At 42.6% G+C, this 25438-nt stretch overlaps 1 protein-coding gene across 2 annotated transcripts in view; it reads right to left on the reverse strand.

Annotated features, from left to right (window-relative positions):
- LOC117361116 (phosphatidylinositol-binding clathrin assembly protein-like) overlaps positions 1 to 25438 on the reverse strand; it is a 273794-nt gene that overhangs the window by 16442 nt on the left and 231914 nt on the right. The window contains exons 14-18 of one of the 2 annotated variants that reach the window (XM_033946028.1): positions 9583 to 9699; positions 9457 to 9487; positions 7032 to 7152; positions 6010 to 6063; positions 1973 to 2089 (exon numbers count right to left, since the gene is read on the reverse strand). In XM_033946028.1, coding sequence (XP_033801919.1) covers positions 1973 to 2089; positions 6010 to 6063; positions 7032 to 7152; positions 9457 to 9487; positions 9583 to 9699 — 440 coding nt within the window. The remainder of the gene's footprint in view (positions 1 to 1972; positions 2090 to 6009; positions 6064 to 7031; positions 7153 to 9456; positions 9488 to 9582; positions 9700 to 25438) is intronic. The other variant, XM_033946029.1, reaches the window with a different exon arrangement.

The raw sequence follows: 25438 nt of genomic DNA on the forward strand, positions 1-25438 counted from the left end.
GAAGGCACTTTCGGGCAGAGGCAAGAAAGACGACTTCTTGGCTCTGTGGAAACGAAAGAACTGGAGACCACGAGGAGGGGATGCGCCCTCTAGTGGAGCAGGAAGGCACGCATGCGTGGTGCAGCACAGCAAACTTGAATCTTCAATCAAGTTTGCTTGAAAAGCTGTCCGCGTCGGGGCTCCGTAGATGACGTCACCCACATACGAGAATATGCTGCCTGCTTGTCCTGGGATAAAAAAATGTCTATGATTTGATTCCAATCCGTGGTATACATCATTCAGTGCAAAAAAGTGCAAAGAGGCATGTTACATCGGTGAAACAAGTCAAATGCTAAAGACCAGAATCAACCTACATAGATAACATATTAAGAATTGCAATACCAAACAGGATGTCACCTCTATTGGAAAACACTTTGAAAAAACTGATCACTGCACCAATGATTTTATGGTGAGAATATAAAAAGGGAACTTTAACTTTAAAACAATCCAAGAACATAAAACCTTTGAAATCAAAATAAGGTATTTGGACACCTACCAAACAGGACTTAACAGAGATCTGGGCTTTCTTGCCCACTGTAAAGATATTTAAAACTGCTCTGCCACCTTTCTGTCTCCTGCCCACCCAGCCACCCCTCCCTCTTCCTATCCCTGAAATGCATACTGTATACGGATATTTGTCAACATTTGATTTTTTTTCTGATCCGAAGGGTTATCTTCGAAAGCTCATCATAAAATGCATTGAGTTAATGCAATACAAAAGGTATCAACTTATCTCCTTTGCTTTTTGCATTATTTCTTTATATTACCCAATATAGGAGAAATGCATCCCAGGCTAATCTGTCATGCATCACTATCCTGCAGCAGAACTGAGGCACTTTCTTGTTGAATTGAGTGGCAAAAAATAAGAGCGCAGCTCTATTACTGTTTTGCCAAACAGATGAAATAGACTGAGGGAGAGGAGCAAGAGGTGAGTGGGAAGGAGCCATCAGGGATGACAACACCCAGGTATATAGTAGATTCTGTTCTGCTTGTTCAAGGAGAAACAGGTGACAGTTTCATCCTCTTCCTATAATGAGATCTCTATTTTACTATTATTTTCAGTTGTGTGGGTCTGTCAGTGAAATTGGTCGAGCGCACCGCTGGCACTTTTTAAACCCGGGTTGAGGGGGCATGAAAGTGAATACGGCTTCTGCCAAATCGAAGGCCGAGGCCTCGATGATGGCAATAGGCCCCGCCGGGGCTAACTGAAAACTGAAGAAAAAAATTAATTTTTTTTTTTTTTTTTAAGAAAAGAAAAGAAACAACGGAAATAAAATTTCCAAAAGGGTTTACGCGAGCGGGAAGGCGATATTTACTAGAAAAAAGAACTTTCAACAGCCGTTGAAAGAAACGCGTCTTTTTAGCTCCGCGGAAACTAAGAAACTGGGGACCGCGCGCCTCCGTCGGGCGGGAAGGCACTCGCGCGTGCGCGGTGCGGCCAGCTAGAACTTTCCAAGTTCTTAAGAGTGCAATCACTCTAAAATTGTCCGTACCAGGGCTCCGTCGGTGCCGTCACCCATCAGTCAAGAATATGCTGCCTGCTTGTCCTGGGATAAATAATATTCTGATTTTACCTATATGTAAATACAAATTTATCATCTTAAAGTTGTTTAATTAATAGCGAACATCCAGGAATATTGTAAATGTAGCCTTCAATATCTTAAGTTCATAATGCCTTAATAAGAATAAGAGATATTTTGAGTTTCAGAGATAAATAAAAGTGATGTTTAGTGGTGTAAAGAAACTTCTCAAAGTACATATTCAACTATCTATATACAGTAGTTATAGAATCTTACTTGTGAAATAACAAATGCTCCACCAAATCTTAAACCTTTGCAGTTTATTACCTTTTATCAGTTTTCATACATTAAACCAAACTATATAATTGCAAATCATGCATTAATAAAAAGTAGCATTAAAAAAAATCAATAACCTGAGCTCCAGAAACAGGTGCAAAAGGATTTGTTGGCCTCAGACCTGTTTGTGTATAAATCATTGGCTGGGGTGCCATCAAAGGCGTTGCACCAATCTGAGCAGGTACCTGCAAGATCCATAAAGTAAGGACAAAAATCATTTCACTATTAATCTTGATAAGTCCTCTACCTTTATTTTATGCCTTCAAGTGAAATATGAAATAGAATGGAAAATATGGGCTTACAAGAATATCACACACAGTATGAAATCAGATTAAAGTTTAACTAAAACACTTCTAGCACAATGTGTGGTTGTGGAGTGTATGTTGTGTTTTGTATGGAGTGTTAGAGGGGTGTGTGCATCTGGTATGGCTGGGGGGTTGCTTCTGTTCTTTGTTTGAACAACTAAAACTTTGCAGATTGTGACTGGATGGCTCAGAGCTTGGCCGCCTCTATTTTCTTTTTCTGAGTTTACCAGATCGTTTATTGTTAGAGTTTGTATTCTCTCTATTTGGACCTGGTGTATTTGTACTGCTGGTTATCTGTGTCATCTGTGTTGCAACTGCTTCTAATAAAAATTATTAAAAAAAGAAGAGTCATGTACACAGTTATGCTTTTTAATGTTTTTGATCCAAGAGATTCCCTCCTCCTTTTGGCTTCTAATTCAATTGAAACCTGCCTTTAAGATATTACCATGCATAAGCCTTCATTAAAAATGTTCCTTAATTTATTCCTCTATTACTTCTACCTTCCAGAATATCCTTGGCTAAGAGCAATGCATTGCAATAACATCCTAAACCTGGAGTGCATGCATCCTGGTTCTAGTCACTAGATGTTACCACTGAGCCACATCTATCCTCCTACCTATGGATCTGGATACTAGAATTGCCCGATTCGCTTTGGTGAATTGATTCGTTTTCTTAAAAAATTGGGCTCGACGATTTCAGTGACCAACCCTCCTTCCCGTACCTTTGGGCCTCCTAAAGCAGGAGCAGCTGTGCTCTGGCAGTGAACAGCTTGTCCTTAGCACTGCCTCTTGCTGGCTGTCCACTGCTGCTCCTGTTTAGGGGGCGGGGGTCCAGTCAGGAAGTGCTGCATAGGCGCCAGCGCTAAGTACTCTCAGCTCTGTGGATTTAGGAGGCCCCTGGCCGGTTTGCTTCCCCCTTCTCTCTAGAAACAGGGACAAAGTGCGAAGTAATAAAATTTGCAGACGACATCAAACTATTTAATGGGGCTAGGACTAAAGAGGACTGCGAAGATTTACAAAGGGACCTGAACAAACTAGGGGAGTGGGCGACGAGATGGCAGATGAAGTTCAGTGTAGAGAAATGTAAAGTCTTGCATGTAGGAAGAAGAAACCCGAGGTACAGCTACACGATGGGAGGGCAGTTATTGAGTGAGAGTACCCAAGAAAGGGACTTGGGGGTAATAGTGGACAAGACAATGAAGCTGTCAGCACAGTGCGCAGCGGCCGCTAAGAGAGCGAATAAAATGCTATGTATAATCAAGATGGGTATTACAACCAGAACGAAAGAAGTTATCCTGCCGTTGTATCGGGGGATGGTGTGCCCCCATCTGGAGTACTGCGTCCAATATTGGTCGCCACACCTAAAGAAGGATATGGCGATACTCGAGAGGGTTCGGAAGAGAGCGACACGTTTGATAAAAGGTATGAAAAACCTTTCATACGCTGAAAGACTGGAGAAACTGGGGCTCTTTTCCCTGGAGAAGAGGAGACTTAAGAGGGGATACGATAGAGACTTACAAGATCATGAAGGGCATAGCGAAAGTGGAGAGGGACAGATTCTTCAAACTTTCGAAAACTACAAGAACGAGAGGGCATTCGTAAAAATTAAAAGGGGACAGATTCAGAACCAATGCTAGGAAGTTCTTCTTCACCCAACGGGTGGTGGACATCTGGAATGTGCTTCCAGAGGGCGTGATAGGACAGGGTATGGTACTGGAGTTCAAGAAGGGTTTGGGCAATTTTCTGAAGAAAAAGGGGATAGAAGGGTATAGATAGAGGGTTAAATACAGGTTTCTGGACCTGATGGGCCGCCGCGTGAGTGGACTACTGGGCATGATGGACCTCTGGTCTGACCCAGCAGAGGCACTGCTTATGTTCTTATGTTCCCCCTGGCCTCCCGGACTCACCTTCAAAACTAATTAAAGCTTGCAGAGGATCGCTGGTGCTATAGTGATCCTAGAAAGCTGCCGATGGCCTCCGCAACACATTCCCTCTGCCGCAGTCCTGCCATTCCTCTGATGTCACATCCTAGACCAAAATAGGACGTGACGTCAAAGGAGGGACAGGACTGCGGTAGAGGGAACGTGCTGCGGAGGCGACAGCTTGTTAGGATCACTACTGCACTAGCAATCCTCAGCAAACCATAATTAGTTTTGAAGGTAAGACCGGGAGGAAAGGTGGAAAGCCAGGTGGAAAGCCAGACGACACTAGAGAGAAGGTGGAAACATGCCGGCCTTCAGGGGACCCCCCTGGTGTAGAAATACACGGAGGGAGGGAAGTGGGTGTCCAAAGAGACAGGCATATGCCGGACTGAAGGTGGGGGGGGGAGGAGGAGAAGAAATAATGAGTCTAAAAACAGATGAGAGGGAGAGAGATGATAGACAATGGGATGGAGGGAAGGAACAGAAAGGGAGAGAAGCTGGACTCAAGGGATGATGAAGGTGGGGGGGATGGAGATACTGGAGGGTAGTTAGGAAGAGAAAGGGAGAGATGGTGGACTCTGGGGTGGTGGAGAAGGAGGGAGAGATGCTGGAGGAAAGGGTAGTTGAGAAAAGGAGAGATGGTAGATCTGGAGATGGTGGGGTTCATTGCTGCAGCTGCTCTTTCATTCTTCGGGCCAAACATACTGCCTTCAACAGCTGGAAGCTTTCCCTCTATTAATGCTTCCTGGTCCCCCTTAGGCGCAAAGCAGTAGCAGAGGGAAAGCTTCATTCACGCTGCCGGTGGCCCAAAGAGTGCACGTGTACTGCCTTATCAGATCCCATGGAGGAGAGGAATATTTGGGGGTGGGGGGTCAGAGAAATGCTGGAAAGTGGGAATGGAGATGAAAAAAAGGAAAGATGCCAGACCTCCAGGGGAAGGAAGGGAAATGGAAGGGGAGGACAGAAATGGAAGATGAATGGTTAGCACGGAGAAAGAAGAAAACGACCCTGGCAAGCAAGTTAGAAGACAAACAGAAACAAGTGCTTGAGACCAACATGATTTGAATAATGACCAGACAATTTTCTATTTTGTGATTACAATGTCAGATTTGAAATGTGTATCCTGCCAGAGCTGGTGTTAGACCACAAACGTATGCTAGGACTTAACAGAGAGAGGAAAAGGTTTTTCTTTGTTTATTTTGGTTACACCACAGCACCAGTGTGGGTAGGAGAGGGCAAAGGGTGTGGGGTGGGTGGCCTTCGAGAACCATGGTTGCCTGTTCCTAGTCTATGGATTAAAAATTTTGTCCAGAAATTTCTGCACAGCTAACATTCAAGTATTTACGGGCAGACTAGATAGGCCATTTGGCCTTTATTTGCCGTCATGTTTCTATGTTTAGAAATTATATTAGCAGCTTCCAAAATAAAGGTATATATTATGATTGCCCTTCTCTTTGATCACAACCTCATGTAAATTTGAGTCATAATCATTAGCAACACAGCCAGATTCCAAACAACAAAAAAAGTTTCAAAAGCTTCACATATTTATTCTTTATTGGAAATTACAGTGTTCCCCCACGAATTTGCGGTCCGCGGTTCCAGTCATTTGCAGCATTTTCCGACCGCAAAGGGGAAGCAGGAGAGGCCAGCTGGAGTGTCGGTGAATGAAAGAAATCACTCGCGGTATGCTCCAACCACCTCTTCCTGTACTAAAGTTGGGCCTCAATAATCAGGAGCTGCGGGTCAAAGCAGCTCCTGAATGGTGAGGCCTGACTTTAGTACAGAAAATAATCACACTAGAAGTAATAAAAAGTAGGATTTTCAAACCACTAAACCTCAAAAACGCAATCTAAATGACAAGAATACAATCATACAGTAAGTGGTTTACCATTCCATATACAGGCACTTGTGTGGTCACTGGATAGGTCATTGGAGGAGGTACCTTCATAAGGAATGAAAGAGAAATAAAGTTTCTAAATACAGTTTTATTTTTCACATAATGAAAACAAAATGATAAAACCTTTTATCTCTAGGGTAATACATTCTATTCTGGAATGGCAGGATTAAAATGTGTATGGCAGAAAACAATATTTGAATGGCACTGAAAAAACAGTTTTTGCAAGAAATGTACTACATTCTTGCCAGAAATGCATTAATTTAATCCTATGCTTTCAGTTGTTTACAATAGAAAACAGCAAGCATTTTCATGCAGTCACTGCACAAGAGTCAGCTACCAGATTCAGGATGAACATATGAGAAAGAGCTTTAGCCAATGTGATCTGATCAAGGAATACTATTACAATAGTTAAAATAGATGAGAGCTGGGAGGTTTGAAAAATGGTAAAAACCCTGGGTATGGGCTAGGGGTTCTTGGCAAGAGTGAGTAGACATCCCTCCTGCCAGAAGACTTTGTATGGGGGGGTCCCTTGCCACAGCCATTCAGCTGATTGCAGCAGGGGTGTATCCCCCCTGATCAGCTGAGCCAGCAGGACTCCCTTGTGAGATTAGTTCAGCTGGATGAGTCTACTTTTAAGGTGCAATTCTTTAACTAGCGCCTGTGACATGGGCACCAGTTAGAGAATGGGGGCAGAGGGGTATGGGTGTATGTGTTAGGGTGTCTGTCCGTTAGGGCAGATGCAATTCTGTATAGGACGCTGGTGTGTGATTCTCAGCCACTTCTTAGGTGGTTACTGAGATTGGCATCCTATGCAGAATCTGCCCCTAAAAGCTGAATTCTTCCAGAGAAGTATTTAAATTTGATATAAAATAGTAAAAGGCATGTCTGCTTTACAGTGTTGCTCATTTTACTGATTTGTCTAATAACCAGCAAAAATGCAACATCTACAATCAACATTTGGACTGCCCCTAAAAACTGATCAGTTACATTTGAGTTCATTGTTTGAGACTTACCATCTGCGGAATGGCAGCTACTGGGGCAGGAGTCCATGTGGTTGATGTGCTTGTTCTTGCTTGCCAGTTTGTTCCACCAGTGAGTCTCTTCTCTGTTGGCTGATTCCACTGCATGTCTGACCTAGACAGACAAATACTTTTGATGCAAATGTCCATTCACTATATAAATGATTTAAGTCTGTGAGCTAATGAATTATCAGAAACTTATTTAAAAAATCTCTTATATCCCACTTATCTAACAATCTAACTAAATTCTAGTATAGCAGTCCCAGCTTTGAGAAGATTAAATATTCCCTGTTGCACAACAATTTAGGGCAGTTATATTGCATATTAAATATGAGTAAAAAAAAAAATAATAACTTTTTCACCCAGCCTTTCTTGGGATTCTGGTTGCAGCTAGATAACAAATGAGTCATTTTGCATATGAAAAGTATTTACCGTATTTTTCGTTCCAGAAGATGCACTTTTTCTCCCCCCAAAAGTGGGTGGAAATAAGGGTGCGTCTTATGGAGTGAATATACCAGCCGCAGAGAGAATTACACCCTCCTGGGTCCCTGGACACTGCCCTCATGCGCTGCGGCTCTGCTGGTGTCTGGGTGAATGAGTGAGGGTGGGGTGAGGAGGCCGGAATGGTAGCGCTGAGCCCTCGAAGTTAACCTCGCCCTCCATCCACAATGAGCTAGGAGAGTGCAGGCACCACCGCAGACGCAACTGCCGGCCTCTATTAAGAACTTCCGGGGCAGCAAACTGGGACCATGGCTTGGTCGGGGGAGGAGGCGGAGAACGAAGAACCGCTGGTGCCTGCAGCCAATGACAGAGGCAGCGGCATTCCCCAGCCAAAGCAGCACACCAATGCCAGAGCCCCCAAAGTCGACTTGGACTCCGTCTGCAGCAGTGACATCAGCCTGACCTCCATCTGTAAGATCTGTTTCCAGGGAGCCGAGCAGGTACCAGAGTGCGCTCATACATAACCCCTCTCACTGTTTCTGCTTCACGACCGCTTTTTGCTTACTGGTATATTCTTCTTATTAAGTAAGAGAATGGTGGGTTTGGTGGTCTCTTCTGAGTTAGGGATGGGTCGCAGGATGGGTTGTTTATTCTTTTGGGTGTTTTGGTTGGGGGGGCTGTTTCCCTTGAATGTTGAGCTAGCCTGGCTGTCACTGTTGGGGGGAGGGGTTGTCTGTGGTGGATCTCTGGGTCAGTGTTGGGGAGGGGGATTGTTGGGGGGTGTGGGCTGGTTCTATGATGGTTCTGTTTGTTGGATTTTTGTGTGCTATATTAAATTCAATAAAATGTTTCAACACAGAGAGAGAATGGGTGCGTAGGGGGTGGTGGTGTAATAAGCTGTGCATTAAAGATAATGTTATCTTTTATTTTACCAATTGCTGACTCTGCAGCATATGTGTGTGTCTGTGGGCACAATGCAGGGACCTGTGTTGTAGAATGTTAAGTTCACAGTTAAGCTCACCAAGATTTCAGTGTGGCTATGTACTATTACATCTGTTTAATTGGATGAGACCTCGGGGGCCCGTTCAAGCTGGACTTCAGTTTTGACTGTTTTGATTTTATTTTCACTTCTTTTTAGTTTATGATATATTTTTTAATCTCACTTATTGTTTTACCACTTATTTTGTTTTATTTTATCATTCAAATTTCATTTAAATTTCCCGAGAATTCTATTGCTTCAACGGTTCTCCCTCTGCATCTATTCTTATCTCCCCTCTTTTTAACCTTTCAAATTCCTTTAGATCATTGTAATCTTATTAGTATATTTATTTTCTTATTTTTCTCCTCTATCTCTATTTTCTTTCTTTATTACTCTTCTAATTGTCATTTTTCCTGGTACTTTAGTTAGATTGTGAGCCTTCGGGACAGTAAGGGAATTTCTAAGTACCTATCTTACTTATAATTTTAATGCACCAATATATTCATTGTAACCCGTTCTGGGCTCTTTTGGGAGGACGGGCTAAAAAAATCGAATAAATAAATAATAAATAAATAAGAAGATTCCTTAGAAAAAAATAGTCCTGGTGAGGTTGTGATGAGGGTAACTTAAGTATGAAGAATATTTTTTTTTCTTGTTTTCCTCTTCTAAATCTAGGGTGCGTCTTATGGAGCGAAAAATATGGTAAATCAGATTGACAGAAGAGTTATAACTAGAAAGAACTTGCAACATTTTTCCTGGTCTATGTGCTAGTAATTGGGACCCAGAATGAAATGTACTATCCTGGATTATGTAGATCTGATGGTGTCAGGGTACCTCTTGAATAGATGTAAAACTCGACACCATCAGACCTGCTATGCCAAATTTCCATAAAATAATATTTTTGTAGACACAACCAGGACTTTTTCACCAAAATAAAGAGAAAATTTTGCATCATATACAGAAAGCAAACAACTGGAAACAAAGTCTGAAGAAACTTACTTTTTGGATGGTGTTCCTCCAAATCCAAGATCTATGGCAGAAAGGAAAATATGAAAAGGAAGCCATGGTTTTATATTCTGCATGGAAAAAAAACCAATGGAAAACAAGGCTGATTTTAGAACTTACTTCCCACTAGATTGGCAAGTGATGAGTCAAGGTCGTTTGCTAAAATTTTTCCACTTTGTTGAGTGACAGGTACCGACCTTTGATTTTGTTGTGGAACCATTGGTTGCAGAACATCATCTGAAGGACAAACCTAAAAACAGAACAGACAGACTCATACAAATTAGTTGATTTTTTTTTTTTAATCTTTATTGAACTTCCAAACTACAATTGTGTAAGCAAGTAACATCTATGAATAATATTGCAAGAAAAACACAATGAACTTACAACTATTTTCGCCCACCCTCCCTCCTAACAATCAAGTAAAATAAAACTTACAAAAAACATTCCATAAATTCCCTTAATCCAATTCTAGTGTAAATCTCTCCCCCCTCCCCGGATGTGTATGTTTAAAGGTCCACAAATAAAATCAGATATTATTCCTTACAAAATTTAGTAAACAGTTCCCAAACGTCCAAAAATTTCCTATATCGCCCCTATTGTATGGCCATCAGACCATTTTAAAAATATGATAAAAGAGATTCCCACCAAAAGGAGTAATTTAACCTATCCCAGTTTTTCCAATTCCTCAATATAAGTTGTATGGCCACCCCTGTCATTATAAAGAGAAGCTTGTTATTCTGAGCCGATACTTGAATTTTAGCTCTCGTTAACGTACCAAATAGAATGGTATCATAAGTCAATGCCACTGGATTTTCCAATAAATTGTTCACTTAATCCCAGATGATTAACTGTAAAGGTATAATCCCAATTGAAAAATCCCAAGTCTGCTTTTATTTCATTGTTGCAGCAAATGTCAATGAATTTGTCCTTTACCATAGAATCCTTGCCAAATCACCTAAAGCACAGTTACTTATTGTAACAGGTGTTATCCAGGGACAGCAGGAAGCTATTCTCACATGTGGGTGATGTCATCCACAGAGCCCGGATGCGGACAGCCTCGCAAGCAGACTTGCTTGTAGAAAACTTAGAAGTTTCGAGTCTGCTGCACCGTGCATGCGCGAATGCCTTCCCACCCAGCACATGACGTGTCTCCTCAGTTCAGATAGCTAGCAGAGCAGCAAGCCAGGGAAGGTGGGTGGGTTGTGAGAATAGCTACCTGCTGTCACTGGATAATACCTCTTACAGTAAGTAACTGTGCTTTATCCCAGGACAAGCAGGCAGTCTATTCTCACATGTGGGTGACCTCCAAGCTAACCATGATGGGATGGTGGGAGTGTTGGCAACTTAGGAGAATAAATTTTGCAATACTCTCTGGCCAAAATGGCCATCCCATCTGGAGAAAGCATCCAGACAATAATGAGAGGTGAAAGTATGAACCGAGGACCAGGTGGCAGCTTTGCAAATGTCCTAAATAGGAGTGGATCTGAGGAAAGCTACTGAAGCCGCCATGGCTCTGACTTTGTGGGCTGTGACTCGACTCTGTAGATGCAGTCCAGCTTGAGCATATCAGAAAGAGATACAAGCAGCCATCCAATTGGAGATGGTATGCTTAGAAATTGGATGTCCCAACTTGTTTGGATTGAATGAGACAAATAGTTGAGGAGCAGATCTGTGTGGTTTGGTGCGTTCTAAGAAGAAGGCCAAAGCACGCTTACAGTCCAGGGTATGAAGAGCTGAGTCTCCAGGATGAGAATGAGGCCTTGGACAAAACACTGAAAGTACAATGGATTGATTGAAATGAAATTCTGAAACCACTTTAGGTAGGAATTTAGGATGAGTACAGAGGATCACCTTGTCTTGAAGGAAAATTGTGAAAGGTGGATTAGCAACTAAAGCTTGCAGCTCACTGCCTCTTCGAGCAGATGTGAAGGCAATGAGAAACACCACTTGCCAAGTGAGATATTTCAGATGAGCCGTAGACATTGGTCCAAATGGAGGCTTCATCAACTGAGCAAGAACAACATTGAGATCCCAAACCACTGGAGGCGGTTTGAGAGGAGGTTTGAGAGGAGATTTGACATTGAAAAGTCCTTTCATAAATCTGGAAACCACAGGATGAGCAGAAAGGGGTTTCCCTTCAATAGGCTGATGAAAAGCAGCAATTGCACTAAGATGGACTCGAATGGATATAGACTTGAGGCAAGAGTAAGATAAGTGCAGAAGATAATCCAAGACGGAAGACAAGAAGGTATCTGGAGGCTCCTTGTTGTGAGAGATGCACCAGGTAGAAAATCATAGTCCATTTTTTGGTGGTAGCACTGTAGTGGCAGGCTTTCTGGAAGCCTCTAAAATGTCCCGAACAGGTTGAGAAAACTGAAGAGGAGTTATGTTGAGAGGTACCAAGCTGTCAGGTGTAAAGACTGCAGGTTGGGATGATGAAGAGATCCTTGACTCTGTGGAAGCAGAGATGGAAAAACTGGTAGAAGGTATGGCTCCCTGCTGCTGAGCTGAAGTAGAAGGGAGAACCAGGATTGCCTGGGCCACTGAGGAGCTATCACTCCGAGATGCTTTTGTCTGTTCTTAGTTCCACCTTTTTTTTTCTTCCCTTTTTTTTTTTTTTTTCTTCTAAATTTTTTCTTTTTCTTCCCCTAATCTTTCGATCTCTTCCTACCTTTTTTCTCTCTATTTCACCCTTTTCCTTATCTTTTCTCTTCTTCATCTGATTGGTTCCAACTTATTTAACCAACCGCTTTAATAAAAGCGATCCTACCCAATATGTTTTTCCCTATCCCCACTATTTCCCTCTCTTCCCCAAAATATGTAACTTTCCCCCCCCCTTCCCCTCATATCCTCACTTTCATGTTAGTCAAGTTATGTCTTTAATGTTCACCCACCACATTTTATATTTTAAATTTTTTCTTTTTCTTTTTTCCTCTGTATAAATTTTATTGTGAACCGGCCAGATACTTGGTGATGGTCGGTATATTAAAAAGTTAATAAACTTGAAACTTGATCAGAATCATGGTGGCATGATCGGTCTTGAGCTTGACAAGAGCCTTGAGAATAAGAGGGAATGGAGGGAACGCATATAGGAAGAGGCTCGTCCATTCCAGAAGGAAAGCATCTGCCTAGAGGCGATGAGGAGAGTATATCTTGGAGCACAATTGAGGCAGTTTGTGGTTGTGGGGAGATGCAAAGAGAAAAAATGTGATGTAGCGGGGAGGAATTGAGTGTCCATTCATGAGGTTGCAGAAGATGATTCAATTTGTCCGCCAGACAGTTTTTCTCTCCTTGAATATAGACAGCTTTCAGGAAGGTGTAGTGATGGATCGCCCAGTCCCATACCTTCTGAGCTTCCTGACAAAGAGGGAGAGATCCCGTTCCTCCTTGCTTGTTGACATAGTACATGGCGACGTGATTTAGCATAAGCAGACACTGTGGACGACGACTTAGACTTGAAAAGAGTGACAACCACAGCAGAATAGCTGTTGTTTTCTAAGGCTGCAGCTCAACAGCCATGCTGTATGAGCGTAAGCAGGTCTTGATGGGCACTCAGCCGAAGGCTGCGACCCTTGTGAAGATGCATCAGATCTGCATATATCACGGTCTGCGAGGCCAATCTGGAGCCACCAGAATGACGTGGTCTGGATGAATCAAAATCTGCTGAACAACTTGGCCTATCATAGACCAAAGAGGAAAGCCATACAGGAGAATCTCCTGAGGCCACAGCTACACTAGAGTGTCGAGACCTTCGCTGCTGGTTTAAGATCTTCGACTGAAGAAACGATTTGCTTTCTTGTTTTTTGTCATGTCCATAAGGTCGAAGTGGGGCTGGCCCCAGCAACACACTATGGCTCTGCTCGCCTGGATATAGTCCGTCTGCTGAGAAAGTTGGCTTGAACATTATCAACTCCAACCACATGCACTGCTAATAGCACTTGGCGGTGACATTCTACTCATAGAAAAATAAGGCAGGCTTCCTGAGCCAGAGGAATGCTCTTGGTCCCTCTCCCTGGCGATTGATATAGGCTATTGCCATCACATTGTCGCAGAAGACCCTGACCACTTGGCCCTGAGCTCCAACCAGTTGATGGACTACTTTTTCCGAAAGGGCGTCCAACACCCCTGAACAGGACGACGACTGCAATGGGCTCCTCAGCCCCAAAGGCTGGCATCTGTCATTACCATGATCCAGGAGGCAATGCGGAGCAGTACATCCCTGCAGAGCGATTGCGGGAGAAGCCACCAGTCCATGCTTGCTTGGGCCTCCAGAATCCATGACAAACAAGTCTGCAAGGCATCTTGGTGTGGCGTCCAGTGAGAGAGTAAGGCATGTTGAAGAGGACACGCGTGCACTCTTGTCCAAGGAACTACATCCGGTGTGGCAACCATGGATCTTAGAACCTGAAGATAATCCCATGCCAAAGGAGCTGGCCACTCTAGAAGAAAAGAAATCTGGGCATACAGCTTCTGACTGCGAGCTTCCAGTAAACAGACATGACCTGCAGCTACATCAAAGAGGACTCCCAGGTATTACAGCGACTGCATGGGTGTCAGATGGCTCTTCCTGAAGTTGATAATCCAGCCCAGGTCTTCCAGCACCTGCTCCACAGTGTGCCGTCCCTTGGCCAATGAAGCTCTCATCAGCCAGTCATCCAAATAAGGATGAACTACAAACCCATTTCTTACAGGTAAGCTGCTACAATCATCATCACCTTGGTGAAGCAAAGGGAAGCTGTTGGCAGCCCAAGGGCAGAGCCAAGAATTGGTAATGCTGTTCCAGGACATGAAAGCACAAGAATTTGTGGTGGGCTGGAAATATTGGAATGTGCAAGTAGGCTTCCGTGATATCCAGATAGGCAAGGAACTCTCCCAGGGCCACTGCTGCAATGACCGATCGCACTGTCTTCATGCGAAAGCGTAGAACCTTGAAAGTCGCATTCACGTGCTGAGGATCCAGAATAGGCCTCCAATCTTCTGAGCTTTCTTTGGCATGATAAAGTATTTAAAGTATCTGCCAGCATGGTTAAAACGTGAAGTGAAAGAGGCTATTAGAGCAAAAAAATATATCCTTTAAAGAATGGAAAAAGGATCCGAATGAAGAAAATAAGAAGAAACACAAGCACTGGCAAGTTAGATGCAAGCATTGATAAAGACAGCTAAGAAACTTGCAAAAGAGGCAAAAACTCATAGCAATCATTTTTAGGTATATCAGAAACGGAAAACCTGTGAGGGAATCTATGGGACCGTTGGATGATCAAGGAGCAAAAGGGGCGCTCAGGAAGGATTAGGCCATAGCGGAAAGACTGAATAAATTTTTTGCTTCGGTCTTTACGGAAGAAGATGTAAGAGATATAACTGAACCGGAAATGGTTTTCAAGGGTGATGATGCGGAGGAACTGAAAGAAATCTCAGTGAATCTGGAAGATGTACTAAACCAAATCAAGTTAAAAAGTGATAGATCACCTGGAATGGATGGTATACATCCCAAGGTACTAAAAGAACTTAAACATGAAATTGCTGATCTGCTGTAAGTGATCTGTAACGTGTAGTACCTGAAGATTGGAGGGGTGGCCAATGTTACGCTGATTTTTAAAAAGGGTTCCAGGGGAGATCCAGGAAACTACAGACCGGTAAGATGGGCAAAATGGTAGAAACAATTATAAAAAATAAAATTGTGGAACACGTAGACAAACATGATTTAATAAGACAGAGTTAGCATGGGTTCAGATGAGGGAGATCTTGCCTCACAAATTTGCTTGACTTCTTTGAAGGTGTGAATAAACATGTGGATAAAGGTGAGCCGGTTGATATAGTGTTATCTAGATTTTCAGAAAGCTTTTGATAAAGTTCCTCACGAGAGGCTCCTGAGAAAATTAAAGTGTCATGGGATAGGTGGCAAAGTTCAGTTGTGGATTAGGAATTGGTTATCGGTTAGAAAACAGAGGGTAGGATTAAATGGTCATTTTTCTCAGTGGAGGAGAACAGTGGAGTGCCGCAGGGGTCTGTACTAGGACCAGTGCTATTTAACTTATTTATAAATGATCTGGAAATTGGAATGAGTGTGGTGATTAAATTTGCTGATGACACTAAACTGTTCAAAGTTGTTAAAATGCATGCGGATTGTGAAAAATTGAAGGCGGAGCATAGGAAATTGGAAGATTGAGTGTCCAAATGGTAGATGAAATTTAATGTGGATAAATTCAAAGTGATGCACATTGGGAAGAATAACCTGAATCACAGTTACCAGATGCTAGGGTCCACCTTGGGGATTAGCGCCCAAGAAAAGGATCTGGGTATCATCGTAGACAATAAGATGAAACCTTCCGCCCAAAGTGTGGCGGCGGCCAAAAAAAGCAAACAGGGTGCTAGGAATTATTAAAAAAGGGTTGGTTAACAAGACTATGAATATTATAATACCCCTGGATCGTTCCATCGTGTGACCTCATCTGGAGTATTGCATTCAGTTCTAGTCTCCTTATCTCAAGAAAGATATAGTGGCGTTAGAAAAGGTTCAAAGAAGAGCGACCAAGATGATAAAGGGGATGAAATTCTTCTTGTATGAGGAAAGACTCAAACGGTTAGAGCTCTTCAGCTTGGAAAAGAGACAGCTGAGGGGAGATATGATTGAAGTCTACAAAATCCTGAGTGGAGTAGAACGGGTACAAGTGGATCAATTTTTCACTCCATCAAAAATTACAAAGATGAATTGCTAGTAATAAGGGTTCAAGAGCAAGATCAAATAGCAGGGGAGATAATTATATTGCCAAGCTTGAAACCAGCAATGGAAGAGTTGTTGTGAGTGGTCAATAATAAGTAATAATCACCTGTACGCGATTGTGGAGCGGAGAGGACAATTGCATACAGACACAGGAAAGCGCTTGCATGAGGTTACAGTGCAGTGGGCAACGTTCCAGAACGTAAGGTAACCATTGGAGGCAGTGCAGCTTTTGCCTGTGTACGGAATCTTGTGAACTCTCGCAAAATTCAGCACCTCTCCTGGCGGTGATTGCTTAATGTAAGATGGTGGTTGTGTCCGGTGCTGGAGAAGGTGAGAGCTGAAGGCGGTTGCGGACATGACCACTGGACACTTAAGGCACAAGTTTTCTTGGCACAAGTTGGATATTGATTCTCCCCTCTACAAAAAAGCCTAGAGGACTACACCAAAATCTTGTCTCTTGCAGTTGATACTTTAGAATCTAAATCACAATTTTGCATGAGATAAAACTCTTTATAGTTTATAAATCTTTCCTTAATTGCTTCTGATAATTTCAGCTATACATAGCTGAAAGCAGTGCAACATGCACAAAGTGAAAAACTATCTAAACTTCACTTTCTGCATGTTGCACTGCTTTCAGCTGTGTATAACTGAAATCATCAGAAGCAATTAAGGGACCGGGATCTAAGATGGCGGATTGAACGGTCAGCTGAGCGTTCTGGCATAGACGCTCGAGTAAGAATCTGTTTTTCCTTGCTTCTAAGAGAAGTTTATCTCTGAAATGCCGAAAAGGAGGGGCCGCAGTGCCGCAGGAGCCTCGCGGCATTCCGGTCCAGCCAGGCTCGGTAATATCGACGAGCTCCTGTGCCGAATGCAGGAAGTGTCAGCAGCGTCGACACCCCCGTTGGAGGCACTCTGTATCAAGACAGAGGTGGTTTTCCCGGGACTGGAGATCATGTTGAGCCCTGACGCCATAGCACCTCCTCCTCTTCCTCAGACTGCCAGCTCCCCGCGGGTGGAGGAGCAATCGGAAGGCAGTGAGCTTTTCTCCCCGGAGGCTTTGGATATCAGAGAGGGGAGCTTGGAATTGGATTACCTACATCTGCAGGAGAGTCCCATGGAGCCTGAGGTTTCTACTATTGTGATCGGGAGAGTCGCCACCAGGAGGAGAGGTTAGTTGGTGTGAACACAAAAATTGAACCTGAAAAACATTCCATCACATTAGAGAAACCCCGAGAGGTAACTCTGGATGCCATTTGGGATTTCGTGGCAAACCTGACCAAATCAATTAAGCCTCAATTGTTTCAGCTGGAACAAAAACTAAATACTCATGAAACGTGAAATTAAAAATCTCAAAACTGACTTAAAAGATCTTAAAAACTCAAATGTTCTCTCTAAACAGATTACAGAAACACTAGTGAGAGATAACATAAATCTGAGAAGGAAATTGGAATCTTTAGACAACTTTTCTCATAATAACAACCTCAGATTAATTAACTTTCCTAGAGTAGCAACAATATCTCCTAGAGATATATTAAAACACTATATGATGGAAGTACTAGAAATTTCAGAAGAATTGTTGCCACCATTTACCCAGGTTTATTATTTGCCTATACGAAAAGAAGAACAACATCATCAAAAAATACAAAAACTACAAGATGATCAGTGGCCACTAAATATTTCAATGATATTAGAACGTTTGGACAGGGAAATGGCTAAACTGGCAACATTAAACTAAACTAAACCTTAAGTTTATATACCAAATCATCTCCACGAATGTTGTGGAGCTCAGCACGGTTTACAAGAATTTAAAATATAGGAAGAGAAGGAAAAAAAAAAGGTTTATATGAACTTATATATAGAAGAGAAGAGTAAGGGGGGATAGAATTACATTTTAGCGAAAAGCCAGATTTTCAATTGCTTGCGGAATAATTGGAGAGAGCCCAGGTTCCGCAGCAGGGTAGTAAGGTCGTTCCAAAGACCTGCAATTCTGAAGAGAAGGGATTTTCCCAGTTTGCCTGCATAGCGAATACCATGTAGAGAGGGGAAGGATAATTTATACCTTTGGGCGGTCTGGTAGAGTCAGGACTAGAGGAGTTATAAGATAGTGGGATTAAGGGAGGAAGGATGCCATGAATGATCTTAAAAGCAAGGCAGGAGCATTTGAAATGGATTCTGGAAATCACTGGGAGCCAGTGAAGTTTGGCTAAGAGTGAGGAGACATGGTCAGACTTGCGTTTTGCAAAGACCAACTTGGCTGCAAGTATTTTGGATTAGCTGGAGTCTTTAAATCTTTTTTTTTTATAGGCTTAAGTAGATGGCATTGCAGTAGTCTAATTTGGAGAGGATGAAGGATTGGACAAGGACGGAGAAATGTTGTTGGAGAAAATAGGATCTTACTTTCCTCAGCATGTGGAGGCTGAAAAAGCATGATTTAGCCAAGGAGCTGAGGTGGTCATTGAGGGAGAGAGAAGAATCGATAATGATGCCAAGGACCTTGCTTGAGAACTTAAGCTGCAGTGCAGTGCAGCACCTGAGGGTAGTGCGAAGAGGGTGGGCAGGTGTTCTAATTTTGGGCTGAGCCAGAATAATTTTGTTTTTGATTCATTCAATTTCATCTGTACCGAGAAGGACCAGGAATGGAGTCTCATTATGCAAGCTGTAATGTTCTCGTGGAGGTTGGTGAGGTTCTGGTCTGTCTCAAGGAGGCCAAGGATGTCATCAGCGTATGTGTAGATTGTTTCAAGGAGGAGTTTCAGGGAGGACATATAGATGTTAAAGAGAATAGGGGATAGGGGTGATCCCTGAGGGACACCGCAAGATGGTGTCCAAGGAACGGACATGGTGCCATTTGTGTTGACAGTGTAGGAGCGAGAGCTTAGGAAGTTTGAGAACCACTTTAGGACGGTGGATTCAATTCCTATCTCGGAAAGTTGATAAAGTAGTATGTCGTGGTGGACAACATCGAAAGCTGCAGAGAGATCGAATTGTAATAGGACAGCAAATTTGTTACGAGAATGTAGTTGTTGCATCTTAAAAATTAAGGAAACTCCTTACTGTAGCCTTAGCACCAGATAAAAACTAGTTGCTTAGACTTTTCTTCAAAAATAAACTAAAAGAATTTCTTGAGGATTTTTCTTCCATTAAAAAGACATTACCCTTGGCTATTAGAGTGGAGTATTGTGAGTTTTGTTGTATTTCATACATTATCCACTTCACTATCATTGTTATTGGATGTAAAATACAAATGTTTCCAGACTTGGCATGAGATACACAAAAACGCCGTCATGAATTTTTGATCTTAAAACCGGGAGTTACTGCTCTTGGAGCAACTTTTTTTCTCCGTCACCCATGCAAATGTGTGATACAGTATCAAATGCAAAAATATGTTTTCTTTGATCTTACCCAACTGACAACCTTTTTGTCGGCTGCTCGCCTGAAAGCAGGGACAGCATGAGTGCTTTTTGTTTAATTTGGACAGTTCCTTCAGCTGACTGAATTTTCTGTTTTCTTCTTTCTCTGATTTGTTTTTGGTAATAGCTCGCTGAATATACTTCCTGGATTCTGGTATTGAGGACTTGAGCTGAAGTTAAGCTTTAATTCCTTATTATGGTTGTTTATATTATTATGATTTGTAATGTTTGTTTGTTTCCTCACTTAACTTCATCTTTCTGTACAAGTGGACAATTGATATGTTTTTGGAAAATATGATACATTTAAAAAAGAAAAAAAAAAAAAGCAGCAATTAAGGAAAGATTTATACACTGTAATGAGTTTTACCTCATGCAAAGTTATCATTTCTTTAATAAGACATTATCTATTTTTTTTTTTTTTTTTTTTGCGACCCTCCAAGTACCTACAAATCCAAAATGTGGCCCTTTAAAGGGTTTGAGTTTGGGACTGCTGCTATAAAGGGTCCTTTGCAGCCCACAACCAGTACGTATTTTTCAGTCTCAAGATATGTCATAGAGTATTATAGTTTAACCTAATGTAAGATTCAATTAACCTGTCTCTCCTTTCTAAGTTGCTTTTCTGATTAATCACAGAAAAAAAAACATCAAATCTGACAAAAACACAGTCATCAAATTCACCAAAAATTGTAAAAGCTAGTTTTAATTCCACTTATAAAACATGCATCCGCACAAAACATTTCAGGAAAGGGAAAATGCCACTTCCAAACTGAAAAATATTTAAGCAGAAATGCTTTAAGTAGAAATACGAATGATTATAGTTTTGAATACTAGTGCCTCAGAGATGAATAGGTATGTTAAGTCAACTGTAGACAAAGTGCTAAATATATCATTTGAAAGTTAACTCACCCATTAAAAAGCATCCAGTGTGGCATTTGGAAAACATGCAATGGGAAAAGAAAAATTAGACAAAAAACAACATTGTATTAATTTTCTAGCATCAAATCTGCATTTTGTCACAAAATAACTTCTCAGGTCCTGTCCCTGCACTATCTCCTCCATCTAGCCTGCCATACAATAAAACTGCCACATCTAGACCTTTCCCTTTAATGTTTTATAGAAACATTCAGGACATTGTTTCAAAGTCTCAAAAAAATTCTTACCCAACACCTATCAAATTACAATCCACTTCTCTTCAGAACCTTGCCCTGAACATTTCACAATTCTTGTAGCATAATACCTTTCCATTTTGATATACAGTGGTAACTTTGTTTGCGAGCATAATTTATTCCAGAAGCATGCTCATAATCCAAAGTGCTTGTATATCAAAGCCGCAATGGCAACTCGGATGATTCGTTCCAAACTTAATAGGTACACATCTCTCCAACTGGAGCCGACACCTGACCTGACCCAACCCAACCCATATCCCTTGTCTTCTCCCACTACTGTCCTCCACTTTGACAACCCTCCCTGAGAACTGGCTTTGCTGCTCCCTCCCTTCGTGACCGAGATAGCCTCCTCCTCCCATTGACCAGCCCTGTGCTTACCCGTGCGCCAGTGCTGAAAGTACCTGTCGCTGGTTCTCTGCTGGGCTGCTGCGGGGCCTTGAGCATCTGCACATGCACAAGGCCTTCTGGCTCTCACCCTCTCCGAGATTCTCATGAGATTTGAGAATCTCAGAGAGGGTAAGAGCCAGAAGGCCTTGAGCATGTGCAGATGCTCAAGGCCCCGCAGCAGCCCAGCAGAGAACCAGCAGCAGGCACTTTTAGCACCGGCACACAGGTAAGCACAGGGCTGGTAAGTGGGGGGGAGGAGGCGATCTCTGTCACAAAGGGAGGGAGCAGTGCCGGTGGCCTCGGGAGAACAGCAAAGCCTGTTCCTGGGGTGGGGGTTCGCAAATCGAGTCAATGCTTGGTTTGCGATTTACAGTTTGCTCGAGTGTTTTGCTCGTCTTGCAAAACACTCACAAACCGAGGTTTGACTGTATATACTAAACAAACCCTATATTTTCTATCCCATTATATCAGTATTTATAATTCTAAAATTAAAGCTAGGCTAGGTGGTGACATGGCTAATGATTTATTATATCCTTTATTGTCCTGTTTAACTGCACATAGAAAAACTACAGTGCATTCTCGCTATTCACGTGTTCAATATTTGCAATTTTGCATATCTGTGGGTGTGCAAATTGAATAGCTATTCACCATTCATGCTGCTGTGTTTGCATATTCACTGACCTGAGCATTAAAAAATTGGCCTTCTTTGCTTTTACTTTTGCTTCTGAAAAGGGCCACCTAGTGTCCAGGGAGTCAGTTAGAAGCAACTAATGCAAAAAACAAACATGTGATGACATTTTTTTTTATATATCAGTAATAGGAAGAAGTGCAAAAGTGGCATTGTGAGACTCAATGGTGAAGGGGAGAAATATGTAGAAGCTGATAAAGAAAAGGCTAAATTGTTTAATACTGACTGACCTTTTCAATGCTTCTCTAGAGTCGGGAGTACTACCGGAGGACTGGAGAAGGGCAGATGTGGTCCCTCTCCACAAAAGTGGAAATAAGGAAGAAGTAGGGAATTACAGGCTGGTAAGTCTGACTTCTGTGATAAGCAAATTAAATGGACACACTTTTAAAACAGAGAATGGTGAGGTTTCTGGATTCACTAGAGGTAGGTCTTGTCAGACAAATCTGATCAATTTCTTTGACTGAGTGACCAGAGAATTGGATAGAGGGAGTACGCTAGATGTCTGTGTATTTAGATTTTAGCAAAATCTTTGAAAGTGTTCAACACAGATGTCTAATAAACAACAGAGTGCCCTCGGGATGGGTCACAAAGTGACGGGCTGTGTCACAAACAGGTTGAGTGGAAGATGACAGAGAGGGTCAATGGAGATTGCTCTGAGGAAAGGGATGTGACCAGCGGTGTGTTCAAGGTTCTGTTCTTGGGCCTGCTCTTTTTAACATTTTTATAAGCGATATTGCTGCAGGGCTGTCAGTTAAGATTTGCCTCTTTGCAGATGATACCAAAATCTGCAACAGAGTAGATACCCTGGATGGTGTGAACAACATGAAGAATGACCTAGCAAAGCTTGAAGAATGGTCTGAAATTTGGCAGCTAAAATTTAATGCTAAGAAACACAAGGTCATGCATTTAGACTGCAAAAACCCAAGGAAATGGTACAGTTTAGGGGGTGAAGAACTTATATGCACGACAGAAGAGTGGGACTTGGATGTGATTATATATGATGATCTTAAGGTGGCCAAACAGGTTGAAAAGATGATGGCGAAAGCTAGAACGATGCTAGGGAGAGGTATGGCCAGTAGGAAAAAGGAGGCAATGATGCCCCTGTAAAAGACTCTGGTGAGACCTCATTTAGAATATTGTGTGCAATTCTGGAGACCGCACCTTCAAATATATATATAAAAAGGATGGAGTCGGTTCAGAGGAAGGCTACTAAAATGGTGCGTGGTCTTCTTCATAAGGTGTATGCGGACAGACTTAAAGATCTCATTATGTATACTTTGGAGGAAAGGTGGAAGAGGGGAGATATGATAGAAATTTAAATACCTACGTGCTGTAAATGCTCATGAGTCGAGTCTCTTTCATTTGAAAGAATGAGAGGGCATAAGATGAAGTTAAGAGGTGATAGGCTTAGGAGTAAGCTAAGGAAATACTTTTTTTTTTTTACAGAATGGGTGGTAGATGCGTAGACAAGCTAAGGAAAAAGAGGAAGCTATTCATCTGTCAGTTTGTGAAGACACACTGGAAAGTTCCAAAACAACATCTATGGTTTGTGATGAGTGAATGGAAAAGGAAGACAAGTGGCTAAATTTGTGGATAATGCAAATGCTGGACGAATAAAAATAAAAAAAACAAACAGTAGACAGCACTGTTGTGAGGATGAAAGCTAAAGAAATTTATAAACACATCACTGAGGGACAGGAAAATGTGAAACCCTTTTCTGTGAGTTCAGATTGGTTAGCGCATTTTAAAAAAGAATATGCATTAAAAAATGTAAGCCTTTCCAGGGAGACAAGTTCTCAGCCGACAACAAAACTGCAGAAGATTTTAAAAAAATACCTGCTAACTGTAATTGAAGAAAAGGGGTATGGCCAGAGCAGGTCTTCAATGTTGATGAGACTGACTTGTTTTATAAGCAGACTGGGAAATGGACATATATAATGAAAATGGCAGCAAAAGTCCCAGGTTTCAAGGCATTTAAAGATCATGCCACCCTGTTATTGTGTGCCAATGCCAAGGGTGATTTCAAAGCCTCTTATGGTCTACAGCAGGGGTGCCCACACTTTTTGGGCTTGCGAGCTACTTTTAAAATTACCAAGTCAAAATTATCTACCAACAAAATTTTTTTAAAAAACACAAAGCACACTGTACGCATAGAAAATGTTAATCATCATTTATATTGCGGGTTTTTCAAAGAGGTCAAGGCAGATGACTTTATGCAATGTCACCTCAGTAACAACTATACAAAAATAGACAAATATACCCCCCTCCCTTTTTACTAAACCGCTATAGTGGTTTTTAGCACAGGGAGCTGCGCTGAATGCCCCGCGCTGCTCTCGACGCTCATAGGCTCCTCGCGCTAAAAACAGCTATTGCAGTTTAGTAAAAGGGGGCTATAGTGCAAAATATATACAGCAGATATAAATTCTCAAAATGGAAACATTTTGATCACTAAATTGAAAATAAAATCATTTTTCCTATCTTTGTAGTCTGGTGATTTCATGAATCTCTGGTTGAACTTTAGTCTTCTGACTGTGCATCTACTATTTCTTCCCTTCTTTCAGCCTGCTGTATGCTTCCAGATCTCATTCCCTCCCCCAACTTTTTCTTCCTCTCTCCTTGCTGTCCTCCCCTTTCTTTCTTGCAGTCTTCCTGTCTATCTTTCTCTCTCCATGCCCCCTTTCTTTCTGTCTTCCTGTCCCCTCTTTGTCTCCCTGCCCCTATTTCTTTCTGTCTGTCTTTCTCTCTCCTTGCCCGCTTTCTTTCTGTCTCCCTGCTCCCCCTTCTTTCTGTCTCCCTGCCTGCTCCCAAGCCACTGCCGCCGCCATCGGGGAATAGGCCTCCAAACCGCCGCCACCATCGGGGACCAGGCCTCCAAACCACTACCTCCCCCCTCCTCCCCTAGGAGTCAAACACTACCTGTCACAAACTGCTGCATGGAACGGGAGTTTTCTGCATGTATGTGCAAGGACGGTCCCCCCCCGGGGACATCAATGAAGCTGAAGCCAGACCGATGTTATCAACGTCTACAAATGTGCAAATAGGAATTCAATCGGTTCTCTTCCCCCCCCCCCCGAATCCGTCCTTCCTCCCACTTCCACCCTCCACACCGCCGTCTCCGAAGGCGCTCACAATCAACCCCCCAGAGTTCGCGCTCTCTGCCGCTTTCTGACCCCCAGTCCCTGCCCCACTTCCTATTTCCGATGGGGCGGCCCGTGGCAGAGGGGAAAGCTCCAGGGCTGGCTTGGGAATCCCTGAGAGAAAGTAGGATGGGGGAGGGGAGGGAGGTTGACTGACTGACTGGCACCGTTCCGTGCAGGTAGTGAGAGGAGCTGCTAGGTGCGCAAGGACCGACAGGATGCTTTGGGTCCGTCTGGCTCCTGGGAAGCAAGTAGAACGCAAAGGCAACACGATCGACTCGTGTTGCCTTCACGATCTACCGCTTGATCGCGATCAACCTTTTGGGCACCCCTGGTCTACAGAGTCTAAAATCCTCATGCGCTTAAAGGGAAGAACAAGAACTGCATGCCAGTCCAATGGAGATAGAATCATAAAGCTTGGATGTCTGAATTATTCTGGGGTTGGTACAAAAACTGTTTCATCCCAG

This window comes from Geotrypetes seraphini, chromosome 5 (assembly GCF_902459505.1).
Source record: "Geotrypetes seraphini chromosome 5, aGeoSer1.1, whole genome shotgun sequence".
NCBI lineage: Eukaryota > Metazoa > Chordata > Amphibia > Gymnophiona > Dermophiidae > Geotrypetes > Geotrypetes seraphini.